We start from the raw sequence: 20,682 nt of genomic DNA on the forward strand, positions 1-20,682 counted from the left end.
GGCTAAAGAGATATCTTTTAGGGACATTAATGGAGTCCTTTGTTACAGAGGTGAGATGCTTTGTCTCTAGGGATAGGAAATAATGGAGGGGTAAGTGGGATTTCAGGAACAGAGGATAAAAGATATAATCCCAAAGCTCAGAAGGGGGTCTGAGGGCAGTATCCTAAGAAGAGGGTGGTCTCCACCAGACGTTCTAGACCGATGTGAGACACTCCAGGTAGTAACTCTGGAAACTTGGTGGCTTTAAAGTTGATCTTAAAGATTGTTTTTGATATTGCTCTGTTCTTATTCAACTTTTTCTTCTTGGTTTAAAGTTGGGTCTTGATTGCTCGAAGGAAATACAATTTTCAGGTTTTATATTTGGCTTTTATTTGAGTCATTATCAATATTTATTTGTATTTGTTGATTCTCTTTTATACTTTTATTAGTTCTCTATCCTAATTTTTGCCTTTATGATGCAGTGATTTATTTATTTTTAGTTTTTTTTCCACCCTTGCGTTGAAATAGCCATAATTATACTATTTTTTTCCCCATCAATTTAGCAATGTTACTCTCAACCCTGAACTGGGTACGTTCATATATATCTGCTGACATTACATAGGATATTTCCTGACCTTTAGCTAGCTTGAGAGAACGGTTACTTCATCATATTGTAGGCTCCGAATGGTATAGATGGTCAATAGGTGACGAGTCCAGGTCTTGGTCTAAGACACTGACGCGGATGGATAGACAGAAGATTGTACTCCGGATAAAAGGAAAGATAGGTGACATACTACCTTCAATCAATCTAATTAACTCATCATGGACAAATGGACTACATTTTTGTAACTGCTTCACATATTCTATATTTTCCCACAATAATCCTTTTTTGAAAATCACCCAATAAACCATTATATATTTTTTTTCAATAATTATCGCAACATTTTCCTTGGAGTTATTAGATCGTGTAAAAAGTCCTGAAAAACTAAATATGCAAAAAAAATATATATATACACGACATGTATATTTAACAAGCAATATAAGTTTGTTTTTCGCAGGATGAATTTTTTTTTACATCGGTACCATTTTGAATGTGATGTTTCTGCAGATCAATACGAATACCGAGACACCAAGTTGTTGTTTTTTTTTCGATTTTAAATAAAATAACAATAGTAAATAATAATTATATATTGAATATATATATAAAGTATATATGTATGTATATATATATATATAATTATATTAATAATAATTACATTTTAAACAAATTATTTTTCTTTATTGAGCTAAAATAGCACAATAAAAAAATATATATATTATTGAGGTGTATTCTGACAGTCATCTTATTACATGTTTTTTTGTGTGGCTGACATGGATTATTTGGCGGCTTGATTGTATTGGTATTTGGAGTCATTCTTAATTATTTGTTATTTTTAATGATGCAGAATCAACAGAAAAAAATATATTTTTTTTTCTGCACTGTTCTCTTTGCAGGTTAAGCAAAATAACATTATACTTCACACATACAGGAGCTGTCAAAAGTTTGGACGCACCAGTTCGCACAATGGTTTTCCTTGTTTGCCGTCCTCAGATGACACGGCCTCCAATTTGGGATGAGATGGATGTGGAGTGAAGGCAGAGCAGCCATCGAGAGCCCGGCACTAGTGATGAGCGAAGGTGTTATCTGAGCATGCTCGAGTGTCGAGTGTCTTCGAAAAATGTTGAGTCCCCGAGGCTGCATGTCCCGCGTATGTTTGACAGCCGCAACACATGCAGGGACTTCCTGTTTGTTAGGCAATCCCTGCACCTTTTAATAAGAGCAAGGAAAACCATTGCATGAATGTATATTTCTATACTATATTGAATACATGTTCTTATTTATTACATTTCACTAATTTGGATTTTCTATGACTCTAGAATATTATAGTTTCTTGGCATGACTCTGCCCATCTTGCAGACTGTGCTTTGCACTTACACAGTTTTGGGTCCGGTGAATGTCAGACCTTGTTTACATCCATCCAGATAAGATACCATACGATTGTTTGCACTGTAGAGGATACAGAAACGGTTAACTGAAATGCCTTCAAAATCAGTTCAATATGGGTCATAAAGCGATAGGAGGGATGTTCAACAAAAAGGGACACATCCCTCCTTTTTCTACCAATGGGATCAGGGAAACAAGTCCAACACCCATTTTTTGGGACTATTTTATGGACAGCTGGTGCCTAATCTGTGATCTCTGTCAGCAGTGTGTTAGAATCCCGAGCGACAAAAGAATTCCTCATCTCTCAACACGTTTGACCTAGCAAAGTGCAGGTAAATCCAAAAAAATAAAAAAATAAAAATATATATTAGTTTAAAAAAATTATACCGTTTTATAAATAGAATGTGTATTTTGCTGTTCTATTTTTTCATTCGAAAATTTAGCTGCTTAAATATAAAACTTTTTTTTAACAATCTGTTGCATTTATTTTTCATTTAAAGTATCTTTCAGCATTTTGTGTAATATTTTTTTTGTAATACAGCCACTCCATTGCATAACATTGTGTTTTCTATTTCCTTTTGAATAACTAATGTATTTACTCATATAAATTACAATTAAAAAAAGAACTACATATATATTATAGGGCATTCAAATTTGCAAGTAATTTTTTTTAATATGTTAAAAAAAAAAACAAAACTGCAGTTATAACAATATTAATGTTACAATTAAATATATATTATAAATTTGCAAGTAAATTTTTTTAATGTTAAAAATAAAAAAAATATAATTGCACTTGTAATAATGTTGCAATAAAAAATAAATTACGGTGTATGTATATATATATATATATATATTTATATATTATAGGGCACTCAGATTTGCAAGTAAACGGTTTTTAATATGTTAAAAATAAAAAATAATTGCACTTATAATAAAGTTACAATTGAAAAAAATAAAATCTCTCTCTCTCTATATATATATTATTATAAGTGCAATTTTTTTTATTTTTAACATAATAAAAAAACATTTACTTGCAAATGCCCTACATTATTTTTGGAAAGCAAAAAAGAGAAAATATATATTTTTTAAAACGGATATAAATACATTTTCCTAAAACTTTTTAGAATATATTGCAGTTTTATATTTTTTAGGTGACTTTTCTATTTAGATTAAGTTAGATTAAGCAGGTATTTTCATTAACCTTTGAAGTTAAATAAACATTTCATATTTTTAAAATGTATTTCTAAGAAAAAGTTTATTTGAAAATTAAAATTTCCATTTCCATTTTTTTTTTTTTTTTAACATTTTAAGTATCTAAAATCACTAAACTTTAGAACTATCTGCTTGGCAATTTTAGTATAAATTGTATTACGAATGATATGTAGTAGTTTGCTTCTTGCAGAGGTGATGCATTAATAGTCTCTCTCATGCTCCTACGTTTTTCAGAAAATGCAGACAGATTCCTATGTCATCCAGGTGAATGGCTCCCCTGTCCACCCTAAAATCCTTGACGTTCACGTTAATATTCTGAGACCTAATGGCATTGAGAATCTTAGAACTCGAAAGCCAAGATGGGCAGTGAGAGCATCGGAAATGTCAAAGAAGACGTTCAATCCCATCCGAGCCATTGTGGACACGATGAAAGCCAAGCCTCATCCTAATAAACCAATGATTGCCTTATCGATAGGTTAGTATTTTGGTAATGTTGCTCCCAAAGTAAAACCATTACATGTATTCAGAAAAGATTCCTTTGTCACAGCTAAGAAGTAAACTTCTATATGATTCCGATAAGGTCTCGGAGACAATAATCTTGAGTGGTCATCGTTACGGGATAGGCATTGGAATACATAACTGTATTACAATAGTATTAACACAAGACCTTTATTTTAGGTGACCCCACGATATTTGGAAACCTTCCTACTGATGATGAAGTCGTTCGAGCTATGAAAGATGCAATAGATTCTCAAAAATACAATGGTTACGCTCCAAGTATAGGTAAGCCCGAAGACCACTTATTGTTGACTAGTAATAAATTATCCAGGCATGTTTTAATGATTTATTAGCTGAGCAACATTGTACTATAAATGTCTAAAGATAATTATAGAGTAATTCATAAATTAGGTTAGAGAACCATAGAGGTCCCCGTATTGTATAATTCAGAAAAAAAGAGTAATCCGAATTGAATAATCCAGGACATTTAGAGTTACTGTTGAATGTAAAAGTGTTATCACTATTAGAACATCCAGAAGAGGAGTTGTCATCACTGTCTTAGAACCTAGAAGGACAGTAGGGTCAACAGTATGATGTTATACAGATGGAAAAATGTCATCAGAATTAAAAAAAAAATAGTCATCATCATCAAATAATCCAAAAGGATAGTCATCATCCTGAAACTGGATGAACCTATCAGAGTCCAAAAGAGTATTAGTCAAGAGTAGTGTTGAGCATTCCGATACCGCAAGTATCGGGTATCGGCCGATACTTGCTGTATCGGAATTCCGATACCGACTTCCGATATTTTTTCAATATCGGAATTCGGCATCGGAATCGGAAGTTCAAAGTTGATTGACAGACTGACGTCATCATGATGCGCGGTGTGTGCGCATCATGATGCGCCGTCATTTCGGGCCTTCCGGGGGTCTCTGCCGGCCTGCCGGGGGGCTGTGCCGGCCTGCCGGGGGGCTGTGTGGACTGCCCGGGGTCTGTACCGGCCTGCCGGGGGGCTGTGCCAGCCTGCCGGTGGTCTGTGCACCCTGTGGGGGTCTGTACCGGCCTGCCGGGGGGCTGTGCCGGCCTGCCGGTGGTCTGTGCACCCTGTGGGGGTCTGTACCGGCCTGCCGGGGGGCTGTGCCGGCCTGCCGGGGGGCTGTGCTGATGTCCGGGGGTCTGTGCAAGCATCGTCCGATGGGACTACAAGTCCCATCGGGCGATGCCTGCTACCATGACAGTGATTGACACATTAGCCAATGATGGGACAGTAGTAGTCCCATCATCCGGCTAATGTGTTAAATGTTAAAAAAAAAAAAAAAAAATACTACATACATACTACATGCATGCTACATACATACTACATGCTACATACATACTACATATATACTACATACATACTACATACATGCTACATACATACTACATGCATGCTACATACATACTACATGCTACATACATACTACATGCATGCTACATACATACTACATGCTACATACATACTACATGCTACATATATACTACATACATACTACATACATGCTACATACATACTGCATGCTACATACATACTACATACATACTACATGCATGCTACATACATACTACATGCATGCTACATACATATTACATGCATGCTACATACATACTACATGCATGCTACATGCATGCTACATACATACCACATACATACTACATACATACTACATATATACTACATGCATGCTACATACATACTACATGCTACATACATACCACATACATACTACATACATGCTACATACTACATACATACTACATACATACTACATGCATGCTACATACATACTACATGCATGCTACATACATACTACATGCCACATACATACCACATACATACTACATACATACTACATACATGCTACATACATACTACATACATGCTACATACATACTACATATATACTACATGCATGCTACATACATACTACATACATACTACATGCTACATACATACCACATACATACTACATACATGCTACATACATACTACATATATACTACATGCATGCTACATACATACTACATATATACTACATGCATGCTACATACATACTACATGCTACATGCATGCTACATACATACTACATACATACTACATGCTACATACATACCACATATATACTACATACATACAATACATTCATACAATACATACATAGACATACAGTACATATAACATAGAGTAACATACTTACCAATACTTGTCACATTGTTCCCCGAAGCCATTGTCTTTTCCAGGATAAATATTAACATAACAAACCACAAAAATACTCACCCACGATCCGAAGCAGTCCACGAGTGTGTCCCACGACGATCTTGGGTAGAGAACGGCAGCATCAGATGATGCTGCCGTTCTCTACGGGCTGCAGGAATCCAATGACGGAAGGTAGGTATCCTTCCGCACTGTATTCCTCCGCCACTTAAAAAAAAAAAAGTCCCTAGTCTCACTTTATGCCATTGCTGCGTGGGAAATTCCCACACAGCAATGGCATAAAGTGAGACTAGGGACTTTTTTTTTTTTAAGTGGCGGAGGAATACAGTGCGGAAGGATACCTACCTTCCGTCATTGGATTCCTGCAGCCCGTAGAGAACGGCAGCAACAGCTGATGCTGCAGTTCTCTACCCAAGATCGTCGTGGGACACACTCGTGGACTGCTTCGGATCGTGGGTGAGTATTTTTGTGGTTTGTTATGTTAATATTTATTCCGGAAAAGACAATGGCTTCGGGGAACAATGTGACAAGTATTGGTAAGTATGTTACTCTATGTTATATGTACTGTATGTCTATGTATGTATTGTATGAATGTATTGTATGTATGTAGTATATATGTGGTATGTATGTAGCATGTAGTATGTATGTAGTATGTATGTAGCATGCATGTAGCATGCAGTATGTATGTAGCATGCATGTAGTATATATGTAGTATGTATGTGGTATGTATGTAGCATGTAGTATGTATGTAGCATGCATGTAGTATGTATGTAGCATGCATGTAGTATATATGTAGTATGTATGTAGCATGTAGTATGTAGCATGCATGTAGTATATATGTAGTATGTATGTAGCATGTAGTATGTATGTAGCATGCATGTAGTATATATGTAGTATGTATGTAGCATGTAGTATGTAAGTAGCATGCATGTAGTATGTATGTAGCATGCATGTAGTATGTATATGGTATGTATGTAGCATGTAGTATGTATGTAGCATGCATGTAGTATATATGTGTTATGTATGTGGTATGTATGTAGCATGCATGTAGCATGCATGTAGTATGTATGTAGTATGTATGTAGCATGTAGTATGTATGTAGCATGCATGTAGTATATATGTAGTATGTATGTAGCATGTAGTATGTATGTAGCATGCATGTAGTATATATGTAGTATGTAGCATGTAGTATGTATGTAGCATGCATGTAGTATATATGTAGTATGTAGCATGTAGTATGTATGTAGCATGCATGTAGTATATATGTGTTATGTATGTAGCATGTAGCATGCATGTAGCATGCATGTAGTATGTATGTAGTATATATGTGGTATGTATGTAGCATGCAGTATGTATGTCGCATGCATGTAGTATATATGTAGTATGTATGTTGCATGTAGTATTTATGTAGTATGAATGTAGCATGTATGTAGTATGTAGTATGAATGTAGCATGTATGTAGTATGCATGTTGTATGTATGTAGCATGTAATTTTTTTTTTTTTTTTTTTTTACATTTAACACATTAGCCGGATGATGGGACTACTACTGTCCCATCATTGGCTAATGTGTCAATCACTGTCATGGTAGCAGGCATCGCTCGATGGGACTTGTAGTCCCATCGGACGATGCCTGCACAGACCCCCGGAGCCTGCACAGACCACCGGCAGGCCGGCACAGACCACCGGCAGGCCGGCACAGCCCCCCGGCAGGCCGGCACAGCCCCCCGGAGCCTGCACAGCCCCCCGGCAGGCCGGCACAGCCCCCCGGAGCCTGCACAGACCACCGGCAGGCCAGCACAGACCACCGGAGCCTGCACAGACCCCCTGGCAGGCCGGCACAGCCCCCCGAAAGGCCCGTACAGACCCCAGAGAGGCTGTACAAGGGCAGGAAAGGGTTTTTCTTATTCCGATACCGGAAGTCCCATAGACTTGAATGGGACTTCCGGTATCGGAATCGGCGATACCGATACTTTTTTTAAAGATCGGCCGATACCATCCGATACGATACTTTGAAGTATCGGACGGTATCGCTCAACTCTAGTCAAGAGACCAATTGTGCGTAGACTGATTTTTTTTGTAACCAAAACTTTAATTTTCTTGTATTTTCAGGATACCAGTGCAGCCGGGAAGTGATTGCCAAGTATTACACTTGTCCTGAAGCCCCTTTAGAAGCCAAAGTAGGTGTTAAATTTCGAGAAGAACACAATCTTTTCTAGATCTCTTACACTCCTTCGTGACATAATTATACAATTTCTCGATTAGGATGTCATCCTCACAAGTGGCTGCAGCCAGGCAATTGAGTTGGCTCTTGCGGTTCTGGCCAACCCTGGACAGAATATCTTGGTCCCACGTCCTGGATTCTCTCTCTACAAAACACTGGCTTTGTCTCTTGGCGTGGAAGTAAAACTCTATAATTTAATGGTAAGTTTCAAGAGAGAAATCTAGTGTAGTGTAAATCGAGTGTATTGAAGATGTTTAGAGGCAACATACTGGGACGTATATTTGGATGAGCCCAACGCATTTTAGCCTTAGCGTTCTCAAAATGGTACAAAAGTAAATTGGTTCTTATTAGAGTACAACTAAGCAATGATATGCTTAATTTCTAGCCAGAGAAGTCCTGGGAGATTGATTTGAAGCACATGGAATCTCTGGTGGATGACAAAACTGCTTGTATCATCATCAATAATCCATCCAATCCTTGTGGCTCGGTTTTCAGCAAGAAACATTTGCAAAAAATAATCGCTGGTAAGTAGAATGGATTGTGACTATGGAATTTCTAGCTAATCTACAGCATGTATAGGCATTGATGGATAGACCTTTCCATATGGCATAGATAACAAAATGTGGCACAAGACATCCACCAATTAATAGTGGGATGTTGTGGTGGGTTTAGGAGAAGAGATGAGCGAATTTGCTCAGATTTTGTCCCCGACTCTGATTTTGAAATATTCGAACACTATTCGTGCAAAATGTATGTCTTATGATCAGTTCCGAACATATTCAGGAATTTCTACTCCCATTGACTCTAATGACGTTCGGCTGTGTTCGACGAATATTGCAAAAACAATATTCGAATCCGATCATATTTGGCACCGAATCCGAACGAATTTGCTCATCTCTAATTAGGAGCTCTTGGGCAGGCACTGATGACGTAGCACCAGTCAATGGGGGGGGCTCATAGTTATTGTTAGTGCCTTTTGGGTGGCACTGGGTACATTATGACCAATACTTTGCTTGGCTTTGTTATGAGTGCACTGTTGGCTTTTAGAAAAAAAAAAATTGGCTATGCCTTTAGACTTGGAATTTTTTATCTGCCCAATGCTTTTTATAAAATGCACTGTTTTTGAACTTGACCAATACAGTACTACTTTATTAACTTGTACATCTCATTGCACAGTGGCCTCAAGACAATGTGTACCCATCTTGACAGATGAAATATATGGTGACATGGTGAGTTCTTTGCCTTTCTTAAGCATATTAATATTGATTTTTCACTTTTATATGAGTTCTATGTTGTGAAAATTGTCTCTACCAGCTTTGATCTCATGGTGGGCCAGTGGTGGGCTTTTGATTTCACATAGCAGCCAATCAGAACAAGCAGAGCTGTAGTATAAGTCATAGAGGTGGGAGAGAACTGTAGCCTGAGCCACTTTTGTTGGTTTAACTTCAGATTGTGAGACTTCTTCAGAGGTCCTCACCCGATTTGTTGCCTACTCCTTTCTGTCACACAGACACTCCAGATGTCACGATGACTTTGCAGTTTCCATGCTCTTTTGATGTTATCCTTTTTTTTTTTTATTATTTGGCTACGATGTTCAATATCTGGTCTCCTAAACAGCTACAGATGTTTATTGCATATTGAACGGAAAATGACTCACAAAGTAGAGAACAAATTCACTTTTTTTATTGGAACACAGACAGCAAAATTACTACGATTTTTTGTTGCCTTTACATTATTTTAATTAATTTGCATTCATATAATTAATCAAATTAATACATATTCCTTTCTTCCAGGTTTTTGAGTACGGTGCATTCCAGGCATTAGCCCCATTGAGTACTAATGTACCAATTCTGTCCTGCGGTGGTCTCGCTAAACGTTGGTTGGTCCCAGGATGGCGAATGGGGTGGATCTTAATCCATGATCGGAAAGAAATCTTTGGCAAGGAGGTGAATTTATATATAAACTTTTATTTAAATGTTTACAAAAAATGAATACAATGATGAAAATTAATCTAAATTCATATAATATCTAATATTTATCATGTTTCATTTCAGATCCGAGAAGGACTTGTAAGACTCAGTCAAAGGATCCTTGGCCCATGTACCATTGTTCAGGGCGCGCTTGATCATATAATGAAAAGGACACCTCAGCATTTTTATCAAAACACTATAAACTTCATTAAGGTAAGTCTTCATTAAGGTCGTACTCCATGGATAACCGTAAATGTCACTTGAGTTAGTAAAATGCTGGGGTGAACCTAGTAGTAGAGGACCTCTAATAGTGGAAGACCTTTAGTGGTAGTGAAGTTTTAATAGTTGTGGATCTTTAGTACCAGTAGATATTGTGGGTTTAGATGTGATGAACATTTCGTATTTATGAATCTTTAGTGGTGGTGAAATTTTACTAGTAGAGGTCCTTTTGTAGTGGTCGATATTCAGAGGTGGTACACAATTAGTAGTGGATAAACTTTTCTGTTTGCATATGACCTTTAGTGGCAGTGAACCCTTAGTACTAGTGGATCTTTAGTACTGGCTGATATTTAGAAGTGGTACACATTTAGTAGTGATGGATATTTAGATATGGTGCATCTTTAGTAGTGGTGAAATTTAGAGGTTGTGGACCATTAGTAGTGATGGATATTTAAAAATAGTGGCGAACATTTAGAGGTGGTTGACCTTTAGTAGTAGTGTATAATTAGACGTGGTGGACATTTAGAGGTGGTGGACCTTTAACAGTGGAGGACATTTAAAGGTGGTGGACCTTTAGTAGCGGAAGATATTTAGAGGTGGTGGACCTTTAATAGTAGAGGATAATTAGAGGTTTTGGACCTTTAGTAGTGATGGATATTTAGAAATAGTGGCGAATATTTAGACGTGGTTGACCTTTAGTAGTGGTGAATAATTAGAGGTGATGGATATTTAGAGGTGGTGGACCTTTAGTAATGGAGCATATTTAGAGGTGGTGGACCTTTAGTAGTGGAGGATATTTAGAGGTGGTGGACCTTTAGTAGTAGAGGATATTTACAGGTGGTGGACCTTTAGCAGTGGAGGATATTTAGAAGTGGTGGACCTTTAGGGAATCTTTAGTAGTGATAGACCTTTAGAAACACTGCATTTTGACTAGTGGTAAATCCTTAGTTGTAGTCTTTTAGTTGTGGTGGTCATTTAGAGGTGGAGAAGGAGCAACCGCTGCCTTCTGTCTGTCCATACCTGGTGGAGAAGGAGCAGCCGCTGCCTTCTGTCTGTTTATATCTGGTGGAGAAGGAGCAGCCGCTGCCTTCTGTCTGTCTGTCTGTCTATCTGTAAGAGGAGTAGCCGCTGCCTTCTGTGTTCATATGGAGGAAAGAAAAATTAAGTGCACTCTGCTTTAGGCTAGAGGTGCTGGCTGAACTTGGGAGAACCCAAAGTAAAATAGAAAAAAGATAACAGCCACACTCAAAGAATTCAATACTTTGCAAAATTAATTCATATTTATTTACAAGTGTAAGTAATACCACAGCAGGAACAAAACATTTTAGTGAAGATAGGGTAACGTTTCGACCCCACCAGGGTCTTAGTCAAAACCTCACTGGATAGTGAATAGGTTCAACTTAGAATACATCACCACACGGAACGCAGGACACGCTCTGTCTCCCCCATACTGAGCTCTTAGGGTATGTGCACACGCTGCGGATTACTCTGCGGATTTTTCTGCGTGGATTTGGCTAAATCCGCAGGTAAATCCGCAGTTCAAATCACCTGCGTTTTACCTGCAGATTTAGTGCCGTTTTCCGCTGCGTTTTTACACCTGTTTTTTCCTATAGTGGAGCAGGTGTAAAAACATTGCAGAGCCGCAAAAAGAATTGACATGCTGCGGATTTGAACCAGCAGCTAATCTGCGCGGCAAAATCCTCACCATGTGCACAGCGTTTTTGAAAATAGGTTGACTTGAATGGAACTGTAAACGCAGTAGATTCTGCTGCGGACCCACAGGACGACCACCTTTCAGCCCTGATATACAGCATTCTAATAAGCTGTATGCCCTCAATCCGGCCTGCAAGACAAGAAAACACCTTTTATTATGCTCACCTACAGGGCGGTCGGGTCTGATGTCTTGGTCCGGCGCCTACTCGCTTCTCGTGATGCCGTCTTCCTTCGGTGCATCGTGTGGATAACGCGTCCTACGTTATCCACACAGTATGCCCCCGGCATCACGCACTTGTGCAGGAGTACTTTTCTCTGTTCTGTCGAGGGCAGAGCAAAGTACTGCAGTGCTTAGGCATCGGTAAAGGTCAAAGAACCCCGACGCAGGCGCACTGTAGTACATTACTCTGCCCTGGTCAGGATACAGGAGGAAAATGATGGAGGCACTGTGTGGATGATGTAGGACACGTCATCCACACTATGTACAAAAGGAGGACAGCATCACTAGAAAAAAGGTGGCACCGAACCAAGACTTTAACACTCATCAGGTCAGACCTCCCTATTTTTCTTGTCTTGCAGGCCAGATTGGGGGCATATATACAGCATATTAGAATGCCGTATATCAGGGCTGAAAGGTCGTGCCTTATCTCACATGGGACAATTCTGGTGGCAGGTTTCCTTTAATATTGGTGGTTTTATTATAATTTTTTTATTATTATTTATTTATATAGCGCCATAAATTCCATGGTGCTGTACATGAGAAGGGGTTACATACAAAGTTATAGATATCGTTAACAGTAAACAAATTTACCATGACAGACTGGTACAGAGGGGAGAGGACTCTGTCCTTGCGGACTTACATACTACGGGATAGTGGGGAAGAGACAGAAGGTCGGGGGTGCAGCAGCTCTGGTGGTGATGAGGCGGCAGCTCAGGCGGTGGTGGGGCGGAAGAATGGTCATTGCAGGCTGTAAGCTTTCCTGAAAAGATGAGTTTTCAGGTTCCGTTAGAAGGATCCGAGGGTGGTGGATAATCGGACGTGTTGAGGCATGGCATTCCAGAGGATAGGGGATATTCGGGAGAAATCTTGGAAATGGTTGTGTGAGGAACGAATAAGTGTGGAGGAGAGTAGGAGGTCTTGAGAGGATCGAAGATTACTTTAGGGAAGATATTGGGAGATTAGTGCAGAGATATAGGGAGGGGAAAGGTTGTGGATGGCTTTGTAGGTCAGTGTTAGTAGTTTGAACTGGATTCGTTTGGGAATTGGGAGCCAATGGAGGGATTTGCAGAGGGGGAGACAGGGGAGTAGCGAGGAGAGAGGTGGATTAGTCGAGCAGCAGAATTGAGGACAGACTGAAGTGGTGCAAGAGAGTTAGCAGGGAGGTCACAGAGGAGAGTGTTGCAGTAGTCAAGGCGGGAGATGATGAGGGCATGTACAAGAGTTTTAATAGATTTGGACTGAGGAAGGGACGGATTCTGGAAATATTTTTGAATTGGAGGCGACAGGAGGTGGCAAGAGATTGGACGTGTGGTTTGAAGGACAGGGCAGAGTCGAGAGTTACTCCGAGGCAGCGGATTTCACGTGCTGGAGAGAGTGTGATGCCGTTTACCATAATAGATAGATCGGGTAGGGAAGATACGTGAGATGGAGGAAAGATAATGAGTTCAGTTTTGTCTACGTTGAGTTTTAGGAAGCGAGAGGTGAAAAAGGAGGATATGGTTGATAGACACTCCGGGATTCTGGACAGCAGAGAGGTGACATCTGGACCAGAGATGTAGATCTGAGTGTCATCTGCATACAGGTGGTACTGGAAGCCATGGGACTTTATGAGTTGTCCTAGGCCAATAGTATAGATGGAAAAAAGTTGGGGCCCCAGGACAGAGCCTTGGGGGACTCCAACAGAGAGGGCGTGGGATGAGGAGGTAGTGTGGGAGCGGGAAACGCTGAATGTGCGGTCAGAAAGGTATGAGGAAATCCAGGACAGGGCAAGGTCTTTGATGCCAAGGGAAGAAAGAATCTGTAGCAGTAGGCGGTGGTCAACTGTGTCAAAAGGCAGAGGACAGGTCAAGAAGGAGGAGGATGGAGAACTGTCTGTTAGCTTTGGCTGTGAGTAATTCATTAGTAATTTTGGTCAGAGCAGTTTCAGTGGAGTGGTGGGGGCGGAAGCCAGATTGCAGGATGTCAAGGAGGGAGTGAGATGAGAGGTGGGAGGAAAGCTGAGCATGGACATGCTGTTCAAGGAGTTTGGAAGCAAACGGGAGCAGTGATATGGGGCGATAGCTGGGCATAGCAGTTGGGTCAAGGTTTGATTTTTTGAGGATGGGTGTTATGGTGGCATGGTTGAAGGCAGAGGGTAAGGTACCAGAAGTTAGGGATAGGTTGAAGAGATGGGTTAGGGCTGGAATGATCATGTCAGTGAGGTTGGGGAGCAGGTGGGAAAGGATGGGGTCAAGTGCACAGGTGGTGAGGCGTGATTTGGAAAGGAGATGAGTAAGCTCTCCTTCAGTGATGTTGGAGAAGGAGGTTATTAGGGAAGGGCAGAAGTCTGGTATGTGGAGTGGTTGGGGTGGTGGAACTGTTGGTTTGCCTTGTTTGGTCATTCTTGTTATTGAAGTAGGTAGCAAAGTCCTCAGCAGATATGAGGGGAGTCGGAGGTGGCAGTGGTGGGCGGAGGAGAGAGTTGAATGTGCTGAACAGTTGTTTTGGGTTGTGGGATAATGAAGATACAAGGTTTGTGAAATAGGTCTGTTTAGCAGAGGTGAGGGCTGATTTAAAGGCAAGTGTAGCTTCTTTGAAAGCAGTGAAGTCGTCTGGCAGGCGTGTTTTCTTCCAACGCCGCTCCGCGACGTTTTCTAATGGTGGTGGACTTTTAGTAGTGGTAGATATTTAGAGGTGATGGACTTTTTTGGATATCTGCATCTTTATTGCCGATAGACCTTTAGTAGTAGTAAAATTTAGTAGTGGTGAAACCTTAGTAGTAGTGGTCCTTTTGTAGTGTTGAATATTTAAAAGGTAGTGGACCTTTAGTAGTGGCGGACCTTCAATAGTTGAAGATCTTTAGTAGTGGCAAATCTTTAGTGGTGGCAGACCTTTAGTGGTAGTGGACCATTACTAGTGATTAGTAGTGGTAGACTTTTAATGGTGGAGTACTTGAGATATCTATTGTAATTAAAAATTAGTGTAATTATTTTTTTATTTTTTAATATACACTAAAATATAAACTAAAAATACACTGGTGAGCAGATTACCTTTTTTAATTAGCTGAAGGGCATTACTCTTCTTTCTCAATCCCAAAATACGCTTAATTTTAGGATTAACAAAGTCCACTCTTCCTCACAATCTCAACATTTTCTATTATTTCAGGTTACATCATCTATGTACTGCATCCTTGTTTGCTATAATATAAGCAGGACCATCCCAAAAACTCAGGTTGCACCTCTACCACACTGTACTTGGGCAGCCACAATTTTGGCCAGCAACCCCCTTTCCTTCTCAAAGTCAACATCATCAGTGCTGCTCACATGATTCTCAAAGGAAAATGAAAACATATTAGCAATATTGGCAAATTGCTTCTGGCTATACCATGCTAATCAGAATTTAGGTTGATAATTATATGTACAGTATGGAAGTGAACAGTGTCGGACTCTGGTGACAAGGGCCCACCAGTAACCAGCTCCAGGGCCCCACTTTTCAGCTACATGTAAATGTGGCATGATCCTCAATCGCAAATGTATATAACAATGAACTGGGTTGACCGTTAAATGAATAAGATGCAGCCTTCATCTGTACATAGCGATGCAAGTATATTGTGTCAAGTATTGATCATAAAAGAGAGTGGTGGTCCACCAGGGGATTTTCCGATTCTCCTGTGGGCCAGTCCAAGCCTGGAAGTTAGACTGATTCTACCCACCCTATAGATTCCTCAAAATTGAAATCCTACAAAGTATTGCTCCATAGTTTTGTGAGCACTCCAAAACGAGAATTGTGCAATATATCCCAAATAATTAACTAAATTGCAAGACTATGACCTTGAAGTTGGCAAATAAGTGCTAGATAGGTCAGGGGAACACGGCTCACCAAACAACGCTGGATGGACATAGTGGCTTCTTTATGAAACCAATAGTCACTTCAATATCATCTTCATAAGTTTCACACATACTGGAAGACAACCGGTCAGCAGGTGGTACCTGCAAAATGCCAGCTAGAATGGAAATGGTTACGGTACTTTTTTGACCACCATTAATCTAAGGTGTATCCCATGCACCACTCCGTGTCCTGTGCAGGCTTTGCACAGCCCCTCCACTAGGTTGTGTAAATTGTATGTACTCCAAAAAACCAAGGAATCAGGTATCTTCCTTCCACAAAAATTTGCAACTTTTCTGCCACACATGGCCTTTGTCAAGCCAAGAAAAAAAATTGCTTTGGATTTTTGGTGGACATACTTTTTAGACCAGTATTTCCTATTACACCTCTTCTAAACATAAAACCGATCCAGATAATATGGATTCCTTTAGAATAAAGCTGTTTTAGGTATATTTCAGGCTGTTTTCCATGTAGAAAAACGTTGGGTTGTTGAATCAAGGTACGGGTCATGGCTTTGGCACTGGTCTTATCTGATGTTACTCACTTTACTCTTTACTTTGGCTCCAAATTATTCTGAGTCAATTATTTTTTTCGGAACATCAGGTGAAATTTACTCTTTCTTGTGTAATTTTTTTCGCAGTCTAATGCTGACCTATGCTACAATACTCTCGCCACCGTCCCTGGACTTTGTCCCATCCGGCCAGCGGGAGCCATGTATTTCATGGTAAGTAATATATTGGCCAGATAACCATGTGTTTTAAATTTAAAGATATCATTTGATCTACAACAGGTCTACAAACAACTCTACGTTAGTCATAGTTGAAATATACTTAAAAGATCTCTACTTAGCCCTGGCGCAAACAAAGCAAATCTTCTGGAAAAAAAATTTAATAAAAAATACGAAATTAAACACGGAAAGAATTATGGATTGAAACCTTTGTGTTGTATTTTATACTCTTTGCGAACAAGTAGTACAGACCGAAGCAATCAGGATGCTTCTCAACTATGGAAGTCATGAGGCAATTGTTTTTTTTTGGGGGGTTGTAGGGCTTTTGGTGGACCCAATCGGTCCATACTTGAATCAGAACACTGAAATAATCACAACTGGGATGAATCAAGATCTTTGATACTTATTCAACTTGATTTTCTTTTACGATATCAGACATATTTTTCAATTTTTTTCCGCTGAAGTGCAATTTGCATAGCCACCGATCCACACACTGCTGAGCTCCATTGGGGTTCTTTGGGGCTGATTTTTTTTTTTTTTTTATTCTGTGCTGAAACTATAGTAGGAGATCACTTGTTGATCACTGGGGACCACCACCCATCTGATACATAGGGTGCCATAGTCCTGACGTTTGGCAGCGTAGACGCGCCGCCCCTTCATTAATTTCTATGGTACTGATGGTGATGGAGTGCTCCAGCACTCCTAGAGTCAATTCATGCTTGACCATCGCTCCAGTCAGACGTTAGGACAACAGGGTTCTTAGGAATCCCAGCAATCATCAAGTTTACCTATAACCTTAGGACAGGCGATAACGTGCAGTCTCAGTACTAAGAGTCAGACAAAAGTCCGGAGCCAGCTTAGTAATTGTGCGACAGGCAGTCACGACGCAAAGTGAATAGTGGACTCTCCCGAAAGTAAAACGTGTTCATCTACTGTAGGTTGGTATCGACATGGAACATTTTCCAGAATTTCAGAGTGATGTGGATTTCACAGAAAGAATGATCTCCGAACAGTCGGTCTTCTGTCTTCCTGCTACGGTAGGTCTTCCATTTTTCTTTATAGGTTTCCCAGGCTGCACGGGTTTCCATTGAATGATCTTTTGCATCTAATACAGAACACTGTAGTAAAACACAATCATAATATGGACTCCAGGTGGCACCTCATTCATTTAGCGCAGCGCCACATGGAAACTTAGCTCTGTTATATAGATGAAATCTATAGCATACAGTATATCATGTAGGGATAATAAATCTTTACACTGCTTTCTTGGAAAACGGAAAAAAACGTTTAATCACAGTTCTATATTTTTTTCTTTTCCATCACCACAGTGCTTTGAATATCCTAACTTCTTTCGAATCGTCTTAACGGTTCCTGAGGAGATGATGGTTGAGGCCTGCCGACGCATCCGAGAATTCTGCGCAGAGCATTATCAGGGTGGCGACGCCGCACAGGACCTGGAGTGTGATAAATGAGCTAATGGGATAGTTTCTCCATAACTCCACCACCCCAAAATGGTCACCTTACTTCCAGCTATACTCCACGCCCAACCGTATATCAGTTTATTGGTTTTTGTGTGTCTTGTTGAGAACGACAATACGGTATCTCCTCTGTCCGCACATCTTTATACATAGGTACCCGGGAGGGCCTGTATATAAATGTACAAACGTCACGTCTAATATAGGCAAATTTTTACTAACTTGCTTGAGTACATATCCAATTTCCCATTATTTATTATTGTTATCAGATGATTGTAAACCGTTCTTTAGTTATATGACCTCAAAAACTCATTACGCATGCATCGGCATCCTCTACGATTGCGGAGATTGAGAAACAAGAGGCAAATTGGGTAGGAAAAGTGTGTGACGCCCCCCATAATTTTGGTTGTGAACTATTTTTCCTCCAACTAAATGTTCTTTCATTTCTATAATATTCCAAAATTCGGGGGCGATAGGGGGAAGGACGATAAAACAATAGCTTCCCACCCTCTTATTACAGTCCTGCTGTGGTAAATAATACTGTTTGCATATAATATTATAGACTGTAGTGTGTTGTATATCATGTGCTCGAAATGCATGCCGTCTTACTATATATATCTATTGTAAATTAAATAAGTTATTGTGTTTTTTTGTATGAATAAATATTATTAAAAGAATAAATTGCGTATTTATTGATATGGAGAGTTCCTGGTGTTGCCCAAATTATGGCGCCATGTATGGCAACACCTAACAAATATGAGGGTGTAGGGACAACATCCGGCTGAGCTTTGACCTGGATATTGCGGTGTGAAATAAATATATCAGACAGGCGGAATTTTATCTGTAGGATTGTATGGTTGACCAGACAGATAAGCGGCTCCAGATGTCAAGTGGTGGCAACTTTACACCACTCAATCTGACACTCGGCACTGTGTTTGGTGAGCTAAGGCTGCATGCAGCTGCTCGACCATAAAGTTCCTGGTGGAACTAACAATGGAGGTCTGGACTCTGCAGTTATGGGGTCAGAAGAGCGCTGGTGACTTTTCTGCCCTCTGTTCCTCAGCACTCGGCCCCTCACTCTGTAACGTTACGGGGTCTCCACTATGTAGCCGAGTTGCTGCTATTCCTTCCAGTTCTCAATAATATCACTCACAGGTGAAGGGGGAAGATTTAGGACAGAAGAAATGTCATGAACGGACTTGTTACCCCAGTGGCTCCTATTACAGGACCGCGCTGGTATCAGTGAGCTCAGCATCACCGGCTGCTCTTTGAAATGTTAGTAAAGGCAGACGGCATGGCGGGGGCGGGAGACTATACACTAAGGGCAAGGGGCCGGAGGATATACAACAGGCGCAATGGATGGTTATACACCAGGGGGCAATAAGACTGAAGGAGACCGGAGTTCAAAGATTATAAGCCATTTCCCAATATTTTTCTTTATATAATCGACTACTGCAACCTCCTACTCTCTGGCCTCCCCTCCAGCACTCTGGCACCACTCCAGTCCATCCTACACTCTGCTGCCAGACTAATCCACCTGTCACCTCGCTATTCCCCAGCCTCCCCTCTATCCGAGGCCCTTCACTGGCTTCCTATTGTCCAGAGGCTCCAGTTCAAAACCCTAACCATGACATGCAAAGCCATCCACAACCTGTCTCCTCAGTACATATGTGACTTGGTCTTCCGGTACCTACCAGCATGCAACCTTCGATCCTCTCAAGAGCTCCTTCTCTACTCCCCCCTCATCTCTTCTTGCCACAACCGCATACAAGACTTCTCCCGTGCTTCCCCCATACTCTGGAACTCTCTGCCGCAACACATCAGACTCTCACCAACAACGGAAACCTTCAAGAAGAACCTGAAGACCCACCTGTTCCGACAAGCCTACAGCCTGCAATGATCCTCGGTCTACTGAACCACCGCACAACCAGCTCTACCCTCTCCTAGTGTATCCTCACCCATCCCTGTAGACTGTGAGCCCTTGTGGGCAGGGTCCCCTCTCCTTATGTACTTGTGTGTCCCTTGTCTTACACATGTTTATTGTACTTGTCTATATATCCCCTTTTCCCATGTAAAGCGCCATGGAATAAATGGAGCTATATAAATGTATAATAATAATAATAATCTGTGTATGTATAGATACACATACACAAGGACACATCTACACGGGGGTGCAGAGGTGGCAGTTGCACTTGCGCCCTGGTGCTTGAGGTTACCCAGTGCCGCATATAAAGACACCAGTGTTCTATATGGCATATATTAAATTTTAAATATTTGCTTCCTGTAGTAATAAAATCTCACCACCCACATTTCATCTCCAGAAGTATTTCAGTCTAAACAACTTTCAT

The 20,682-nt window shown here is 40.3% G+C and overlaps 1 protein-coding gene and 1 long non-coding RNA gene across 2 annotated transcripts in view; one reads left to right on the plus strand and one right to left on the minus strand.

Annotated features, from left to right (window-relative positions):
- The first annotated feature begins 2,184 nt into the window (after positions 1–2,184).
- Positions 2,185–19,015, plus strand: TAT (tyrosine aminotransferase). Its single transcript, XM_073584823.1, has 12 exons — positions 2,185–2,295; positions 3,410–3,650; positions 3,854–3,958; positions 8,035–8,102; positions 8,188–8,346; positions 8,532–8,670; positions 9,323–9,375; positions 9,940–10,092; positions 10,201–10,329; positions 16,773–16,856; positions 17,798–17,896; positions 18,188–19,015. Exons 2-12 carry the CDS (start codon positions 3,413–3,415, stop codon positions 18,329–18,331), a joined length of 1,371 nt encoding a protein of 456 aa, XP_073440924.1. The 5' UTR covers positions 2,185–2,295; positions 3,410–3,412; the 3' UTR covers positions 18,332–19,015.
- Positions 17,848–20,682, minus strand: part of LOC141097595 (uncharacterized) — a 64,791-nt gene continuing 61,956 nt past the window's right edge. Inside the window, exon 3 of the long non-coding RNA XR_012234009.1 lies at positions 17,848–17,977. This is a non-coding gene — a long non-coding RNA (uncharacterized lncRNA). The remainder of the gene's footprint in view (positions 17,978–20,682) is intronic.

The sequence above is a fragment of the Dendrobates tinctorius genome, unplaced genomic scaffold, assembly GCF_039654945.1.
Source record: "Dendrobates tinctorius isolate UK_male_01 unplaced genomic scaffold, ASM3965494v1 ptg000009l, whole genome shotgun sequence".
In the NCBI taxonomy this organism is placed as follows: Eukaryota; Metazoa; Chordata; class Amphibia; order Anura; family Dendrobatidae; genus Dendrobates; species Dendrobates tinctorius.